General features: G+C 34.1%; 1 protein-coding gene across 5 annotated transcripts in view; it reads right to left on the bottom strand.

The window, feature by feature from the left end:
• LOC121870838 (segmentation protein cap'n'collar-like) overlaps nucleotides 1–9,387 on the bottom strand; it is a 113,114-nt gene that overhangs the window by 9,563 nt on the left and 94,164 nt on the right. For all 5 annotated transcript variants that reach the window (XM_042372803.1, XM_042372805.1, XM_042372806.1 and 2 more), the window contains 3 exons: nucleotides 2,382–2,489; nucleotides 1,633–1,823; nucleotides 1,018–1,191 (listed from right to left, as the gene is read on the bottom strand). In XM_042372803.1, coding sequence (XP_042228737.1) covers nucleotides 1,018–1,191; nucleotides 1,633–1,823; nucleotides 2,382–2,489 — 473 coding nt within the window. The remainder of the gene's footprint in view (nucleotides 1–1,017; nucleotides 1,192–1,632; nucleotides 1,824–2,381; nucleotides 2,490–9,387) is intronic.

Below are 9,387 nucleotides of genomic sequence, written 5' to 3'. Positions count from 1 at the left end.
GGATTTGTGGATGACATTATGACCTGACCTCATGTTTAATAAGGTCACCCTGTATATTTAAGCCTCTCTCTGTCCATGTAATCCAATTGCCTCAGAAGATGTCTTGAATAAAGACGAAAGCTAAGGTGCTCCGTTGTTTCCCTTTTCCCGTGCGATTTTATCAAGATGATATATATATATACACAAATTCCTCGTTTTAATAATGAGGGTGCCTTTTGTCACAACCCTTATTACTGTAAATAAGAGACATTGCTGTAACTCATGGCAATACATATCATAAAATAATGAAAACACAAGAACAAGATACAGTATTCTACTTTCTAGTAGTTAATGAACTGATTTATCTCAACCTGTGCATTGAATACATGATCATACTGTTAATGCAGTTTTGACTCATGGTTGCCTGAGGGTTCTATGTTACATATTTTACCCAGCAAATTTCTTCCAACGTGACATAAATTTCAGTAAGTTTAATATAAACAATCCCAATCCTACCTCACAGTAAAATCATATTACTAATCACTGAATAACATTTACAAAAGAAGTACAGTACTGTATAATAATAATTTTTTACCTACTAGCCTACAGCAAAATAAAAAACATTTTATTGGAATACAATTTGGATAATATATCGAGTCTAAAGGCAGAAAAATACATACCTGGATCTTATAAGCTTTGGTTTAGTCCAAATGCAAATCTCTGAGTGTCTGTTGATGCTTCAACTTTTGCACACTTATACTGTACAGGTAGTGTAAACAGACTGCAAACACCACTAATACTCATCAACCCCCAAGAAAAACCAACTTCTCAATAATGCAGTCAGTCATAGGCCTACACTTACCACATGAGTCTCATGAATGACTGACCCCTGTATGTCACTACCTGTGTCTGTGAAAACACGTACTTGTACCTCGCAAGTCTAGAGGTACACAACGGCACTAATGAAACTACTCATTGTACATCTCTAACAAGGTAAGGTCCCACAGTATAAAATTATAATTGTTAATGTTTACATACCTGGAAGACGTGATGATACAACAATGAGAATTTGTGTTTTATACGAGTTCGTTCAGTGTTCAGGTATTCATATTCATTGTAGAGTTCATTCTTTCGGTTCTGAATTGCCTTCACCTCATCTGCTAAATGAAGTATCTGGTCTAGTTTACGTTTGCGACAATTTTGTGCAGCAACCTGGCAAAAAAAAAAAAAAAAAAAAAAAAAGAGGAAAATATTGGTTGGAAAATATTCTTAAAATTTCAACAAATGATATACAGACGTCAAAAAATATACCTTTCACTTGTTGAGTTTAATCACACAAAATATCCTAAATAATTTCAGCTTCTCACAGTCACTGCTAAGTCTGAGTAGAGATATTGAGTAAATTTTATAGTCTTATATTACTTTGCATCTTTCACTTATCTCATTCACAAATTTCTTTAGGTACTGTAACTATGAAACACTTGCCGAAGAAACCAAAGTATTCAAGAGGCATTTCATTATGACTTCTCCTTAGTTACTGATTGCATGCTTTTTTGACTAAAACCTTCACAAAATTCCAATACAGAACTTGTGGGGTAGGGTCTTTATTTTTTCCTTTTTTATAACCCATGCTAAGTCACTACAGTACAGTACCTTGTTTTTGCCACGACGACGTATATCTCGGATGAGAGAGAGCTGTGCCTCAGTCAAGTCATACTTAGAGATACGTTCATTGAACTCATCCATAGGTAGATTGATGATGTCTTCACATGAAATAGGGAGGTTCATCGCCCGTGCTCGTTTCTCATCCCGGGACATTGTTCGTTCATGATCATTTTTACGATCTGTACAAAAATAAAATACACATTATCAAGGAAATACATATGCTGTAATTTCTGTTCCAAAAAGATGCTTGGCTGTTAAATAATGACATAAATGGCTGTCTAATTAAGCCAAACTAGTTAATAGAATTAAAATGAATAGTACTGCAGTTTATTCAGAACCTGATATTACAAGTCTAAATTCAATTTCAAGTGGTTCTGGTACTCTCAGCCACCTGAAATATATTCACAACAAATTTATATAATATGTAACAAAGATGGAGATATTGGATAACTTTACTGAAACAGAATCAATGTGGTGAAATGTACTGTATATCTGGTAATATGCCAATGAAATGCTTTAGGGATTGAAAATAAATGAAGATGGGTACTGTACCTAGTTACTAAGTAGCTATAGCTGATACAGTACTACAGGGTATAAGTTTTGTCCATAACACTTACAGCAATGTCATACTGAATGACAATTATAAGCTGAGAGCAGGGAGGAGTAAACTCAACAAAAATATTAAGTGATGCACAAGAAATAACAGAAAATAACTGGGACATGATAGAATTACTTACTTCTTTGTTTGTCTCTGGCAGTCGGTCGTGTGAGGCCAGATGGACCCTCAGGGGACATATGGTACGTGTGATTGTGTTGGACATGCTCCACTCCAGAGCCAGACACTTCTGAAATGGAAAATGTTGAATGTAGAAGACACAGAACATAACAATTCAGCAGCTGAATTAAAACTACCGCTTGTAATGAATAGTTAACCTAAGAATTGTCAAGAGAGTACTGTACTCATGACTACACAACTCATACAAGATGAAGAAATTCATATTCACCTATCCATATATATTATACAGTACTGTACAGTAAAATCCCTGTTAGCAAGAATTGCACTTAGGCATAAAATCCTCAGGCTACACCTTGGAGGGGAAAAAAAAATGGTGATGGGGTTAAGGTTCAATAACTTGTCTGCAACTCGTGGGTAATGCTTCCAACCAAGCCTCTCATTTATCAAATTTAGCACTGTGTCTTGTAGCTTGTTGAAGCAACAAGTGCTCTCAGTTTTGGGATAATAGCATACTGTACAGAAGCTCAGCATTCAAATAAAAAAAATAAAAAGTCTCCGAATACAAATGCAATTAAAATATTGGAGTATAGTATTGTACAGTAATCATGATTATACTGTACTATATTCATGAAAACTTTTATAAAAGCAGGACTTCTATTGCTACATGTACTATAGTATCATTAGTAGACAATCATTTTATATTCAATATTTCATAACTATACACAGGCTATATACAGGCTATACAGTACAGTATATACAAATACAGTTTAATTTATCATTATTATTAATCAACATACAGTACTGTACTTTCAAATCCATTAATACTTATAGTAATATCCAATTCCAATTTTTTATCTTCTAAAATGTTCATACTGTAATATGAATACAGTACAGTACTTGTATGCTTTTTTGGACAGGTGGTCCCCTCTTTTAGTCCAGATCTTCAAGGGTTCACTGTACTGTATAAAATTATGAAAATATCTTAATAGTAAGCAAAATAAAATATACTGTATAATATATATGGTATGTTGGTTAGCTACATCAGTCAGCTTAAAGCAAGCTCCTGCAACCACCTCAACATATCTTGTTGACTTGTTTGATTTGTGTGATATGTACAGTACCAGTCAGATTGTATGCCTCCCATTACTTCAGCTCTATTAACCACTTTTGAGCTTGGATGAAATACACTGCAGTATATTACCTCTTTGCTTTTATTCATATTGCTCCAAGTGGTTTTACATAAAATATCAGCAATAAAATTTTGGAAATGCATAGATACTCTACTTGCATAATAAATACAAGTACTGTACTGTATTCATATTACAGTATGAACATTTTAGAAGATAAAAAATTGGAATTGGATATTACTATTAGTATTAATAGATTTGAAAGTACAGTACTGTATGTTGATTAATAATAATGATAAATTAAACTGTATTTGTATATACTGTACTGTACTTTTAATAAAGTATAAATAAATATAGCCTGTGTATACAGTAGTTATGAAATATTGAATATAAAATGATTGTCTACTAATGATACTATAGTACAGTATATGTAGCAATAGAAGTCCTGCTTTTATAAAAGTTTTCATGAATATACACTGCAGTACCGTATAATCATGATTACTGTACAGTACTCCAATACAAGTATTTTAATTGCATTTGTATTCGGAAGAATTTCTGTTGCGTAATGTGTTCTGATGTTTTCTTGTTGCAATTCGGACAATTTTGGAATTCACTTCTACCACAACTCACTCGTTTTGGCTCTTCCCCCCACCCAGAATTGCATTCCTCGGTTATTGTTAGAGGGAGGGGCTGAATCCAAAATGGGTGGTTTCCAATAAAAACGAATGCCAGATTTGAACCAATCGCATTAAAAACCATCAGAATTGTTTTTTATCAGATTCTTTGGTTGCTGTAATCTGCAATTATACTTACATTGTGTGTTTTATAATTAACTTTAAAAATTTTGTGGATATTGCAATGGATGTTAATATTTTTTTATCTGAGGATTGGTCTTTTATACAGTATCTCATTTTAAAATTTACATGAGTAATTAATAGTATAGTATTAGTCTCTTGGTACATTGCAGGTGGATGTAGACTAATGTTTAGGATGATAAAAGGCAGAAATATTACAATTGCAATTCCTACAACTAATTTGTCATGTTCACAAAAAGAGGGAGAAATCCTCTTCAATATATAAGTACTGCAGTTGTAAATTAGTGGTCTATGAGTGACACTCTTTTAAGTACAGTACTGTATTACTGGGTACCCATGTTTTGGTAAAAATCCTGAATGGAGAAGAAAAATTTGCTAAAGGTGCAAAAGCATTCTAGAATACTATTAGCTTTCTTTTTAATACAGAATATTTTTATCTTTATAATTCACCAAGAGACTAATACTATACTATTAATTTACTCATGTAAATTTTAAAATGAGATACTGTATAAAAGACCAATCCTCAGATAAAAAAATATTAACATCCATTGCAATATCCACAAAATTTTTAAAGTTAATTATAAAACACACACAATGTAGGTATAATTGCAGATTACAGCAACCAAAGAATCTGGAAAAAAAAATTCTGATGGTTTTTAATGCGAGTGGTTCAAATCTGGCATTCGTTTTTATTTGAAACCACCCATTTTGGATTCAGCCCCCCCCCTCCCTCTAACAATAACGGAGGAATGCATTTCTGGGTGGGGGGAGAGCCAAAACGAGTGAGTTGTGGAAGAAGTGAATTCCAAAATTGTCCGAATCGCAACAAGAAAACATCAGAACACATTATGCTTTGCCCCCGGACGCTATAACATAAGAAAATAAGGAGTCTGCAATAGGCCGGTTGGCCTGTGCATGGCAGCTCCTGTCGAGAGTTACTACCACTCTCTATCATCAATGAATCTATCTAGCCTCCATTTAAAACTTTACAGCGTTCCAGCACTTACTACAAAGTTGCTAAGCTTGTTCCACTCATCCACCACCCTATTTGTGAACCAGTTCCTTCCTATCCCCCTCCTAAACATTAACTTATCCAACTTAAATCCGTTGCTACAAGTCCTATCCTGCTGGGATATTATAAGAACTTTATCTATATCTCCTTTATTGATTCCTTTCACCCACTTAAATACTTCTATCATATCTCCCCACACTCTTCATCTTTCTAGGGAATGCAAGTTTAGTTTCTTTAATCTATCTTGATATGGAAAGTTTCTAAGTCCATGAATCATTTTCATCATTCTTCGCTGCATCCAGAGTCACGTGGTCAGCCTCCGCTAAAATATAACAGGTGCTCTGATTTTTTCTTTTTAAAATTCAATAACTTCCTTATTATCAATTTGTGACGGATGTTTAATATAAGAAAATGATCATAGAAAAAATAGTTCTATCGATTGAATGTAGTGAATTTCCGGAATTCTTTGGTTGCTGTTTACTGCAATATTACCCACATGTACCCGCCCCCCCAGTAAAGTACACTTCCATACTGATTATCAAAACATAAATACCCTTCAATATAAGTTGAAGATTTAAGAAAAAAATCTATTACAGTAAAAAGATATTCAAAATAGTAATAATGTAGTATTTCAAATTCTACTCAAGATTGTAAAAACGGAGCACTCTTAACTATCTTCAATAGCATGAAAGAACATTCTTCCACATAACGTGGCACAAACAAGTACAAAGGTTAAACTTTTCTAACAAACATTATAATTCTAATTACTTGAGACAAAACTTATAAAAACTGTACCATATTATTAATTACCTGGGATTAATTTAGCAAAGGTGGTGAAGAAACTAAATGATTCCCGCACCTGGGGCTGGCATATGGCTGGTGGGCTGTCTTCACTCCCACCCATCTTGCCCATGAACTTAGAACATCATTGCTATATGTAAGGCTTCTTCCACCATAGTACTCTTAGCAGTTACCACAAGTTACAAAAAAGACAATTATATGATGCTTCTCTAAGTTAAGGCTCAGGCTTTCTGTTCTATATAATGATAGGAACTTTGTCAACTTGTCACTTTAAAATTTTGTACTTTTTAACTAGACAAAAATTACACAGCATCAATCATTAAAATTAAAAATTTCCAAAAATTTGAAATAATTGGTTCTTGTTTAGATTCACTATATTTTCAATCAAATACTAACATTAAGGCATCATAAGGCACTATAAATGATTCTTGGATATAAAAAAATATATATGTATATGGTGATCACCCGCAAGAATTATTTTAAAATTCACCAAGATTGATAACTGCAAAATTGCTAGACAGGTAGTATAAATTAATAACACCAAGCTCAAAATAGAGAATTTATAAAAGTGGGAGCTACAAAGTTGGTTCTGTCACGTGGTACATATGGTGGTAAAAAGTTGCCCCTTACAATTAGCAGATGTAAAGATAAGGCTCAGAGAACAGCGTTAGATACCTCCTGGTATGATCTACTCATACCAAGAGGCTGACTCACGCCACATCCCCCATACTGATGCTCAGGCAATTCGTCCTCACGTCCCTGGTGCCAGCCTTCCCGGTGACAGCCACTCTTATGTAACAATCACTGCCATTTACTCTTATCCAATCTTTTGTTCACTTCACTATACAATCTCACGGTCACTACGGTGTTGATTTATATTCAATACGTGAATGTTTACGACAATCAGTAGTTGTTGGGAGCACAAAGTATGAAGAGACTCGCCACTGCGCACCCGTCCCACCGTCGTCTGATACATTGTTTACCTCAGCAGCTGGTGGAGTTACCAACATGCTACTATTGTCTACCGTTTATTATTTACATGTGTCACTTCATTTAGTAAAACAGAATACATCTGATTGATAACATACACGAATAGAACACAATAGTAATATCTTATTAAAAAAATGAGAGGTAAGTTATGATAGAAAAATAGAGTATAATAACTAAATGACAATATAGTGCTCTTTGTGCCATCTATTAGCGTTCTCACAAACTAAAATACTGCAACGTCATCTTAACTTGACCGCTTTTAACACTGGATCAGAAGGAACACAACCGGTCAACTGCATATAATACAGTAGCTTGCATCTCACTAGTATTTTGTACGTTATCAAGTATTGCACATACGTTTTATACTCTCCATTCAATCTTTGTACTGATTATAAGATACCTAAAACTAACAGACGTCTAACGTTGGCATGCTTGTTTTAGCGACCGTACATTATATTTTGGTACAGATTATACGAACAAGTGTTTACTCATAAGCTACTGTGTGAACAAAATGTATTCTACTTTAGCAACATATACTGTAAATGAATGTTTGGAAAAAAATAAGAGGGTGTTACTCAGTCATTGCGAAATTCAAAGTTAAACAAATGTAATTATGTACAGATACTAGAAACGGTGCACATGCAACTGAATCATATTTATGTAATAATCACCTCGATAAAAGATTGTAAATTTGAAGTACTGTAGTTTCACTTCTTAATTCGCTGTGAATGTGAAGAAAACTAACTTTTAGACACGGAATAGTGTGTGGGGTGCATACTGTAAAAAAATAAGAGCGCAAAACAAAGGCACGCCATGTGGTTGGATTGAGAGGATGTGCAAACCAAATGTGGTAGGACAAATGTGTAGCGTCATGCTGCCTTCCTGTGTCCGTTGCAGGTTGGCTCCTGGTAATACAGTTCTTAAACCAACTCCACTAACTCCCAATCCACTGATTTTTATTTTGCAGCCCCTCCGTTACGTCTACAATGCGCAGTAATTTAAACTCTCTCTCTCTCTCTTTCTCATGTAAATCCACAATGAAAACGTGGATAAGATAAATCTTGATAAAATCACTCCGTTGTTTCCATCTTCCCGTGTGATTTTATCGATATATATATATATATATATATATATATATATATATATATATATATATATATATATATGCAAGTAAATCACTGTAGGTGCGCGTGATCTAGGTATACAGTATGCTAAAACCTAGAAAAGAAGAAAACACGAAGTTCCCAGCCTTTCGTGTAACTCACACACACACACACACATATATATATATATATATATATATATATATATATATATATATATATATATATATATATATATATATATATATATATATATACACTTCAGTGGTTCCCCGATTTTTCACACGACACCCGTTTTTGCTTTGTATAAAAAATTTAATAAACTTATAATCAATTTTACACCTTGTACTCATATTTATACTACTTTCAAGATTAACTAACTCATAATCATTTTATCCAAGTATCTCGTGCATATGGGGAAGATTGAAGTATACTGTACTAATACAAAAAATAATGCTATACAATTTTATTGAAAATTTCCGAATACAGAAAAAAAATGACAATAAACGTTTTTCACATAGCCTCGGTCTCATCCACTCCCGCACCCACTTCGTGGCTTCCTTTGGGAACCACTGATTAGAACTTGATAAATGCAGTAATGAGATCGAGGCTAGTGGGTCGTACTCGTAGGTAAATATTCAGGTGACAAAAAATGCAATGGAGAATGGCATGATCAGCAGAATGTGGAGGATGACTGGAAAATGTTATCCTCTTGTGTACGGGTTCCCCTCTGAGCTGAATATAATGGTCAAGCGATAGCCAAATAAAATATCACGTGGTGCTCCCCCTAGCAAAGAGTCTACTAAGGAACATTATCAAGAGGATTTTGACTTTCAGAAGCTTTCTACGCAACCGTCGAGCTGGCAGACGTAAAGTCACAATCAAGCATAATTATTTCAACTTATAAATGAACAACTCTGCAAATCCCTCCCGGCTTGAGGCTGTGGCTGTGGCTGTGCTCACCCAAGAATTTTGTCCTAGAGGATGGCTCACAGCCTCACTCAAAGTTAAATCTTTGATCCTCCAATGATGATGGTGTCGCCAAGTTACTGCTAAATATAAAACACATAATGCCCATGGTGCTTTACGTGATATTGTGCGACAGCACAAGATTATTCAATAAAAACAATTTGTATATATATATATATATATATATATA

Source organism: Homarus americanus, unplaced genomic scaffold, assembly GCF_018991925.1.
Source record: "Homarus americanus isolate GMGI-L3 unplaced genomic scaffold, GMGI_Hamer_2.0 scaffold26022, whole genome shotgun sequence".
Lineage (NCBI taxonomy): Eukaryota > Metazoa > Arthropoda > Malacostraca > Decapoda > Nephropidae > Homarus > Homarus americanus.
This window is presented reverse-complemented; position numbering and strand designations above follow the sequence as displayed.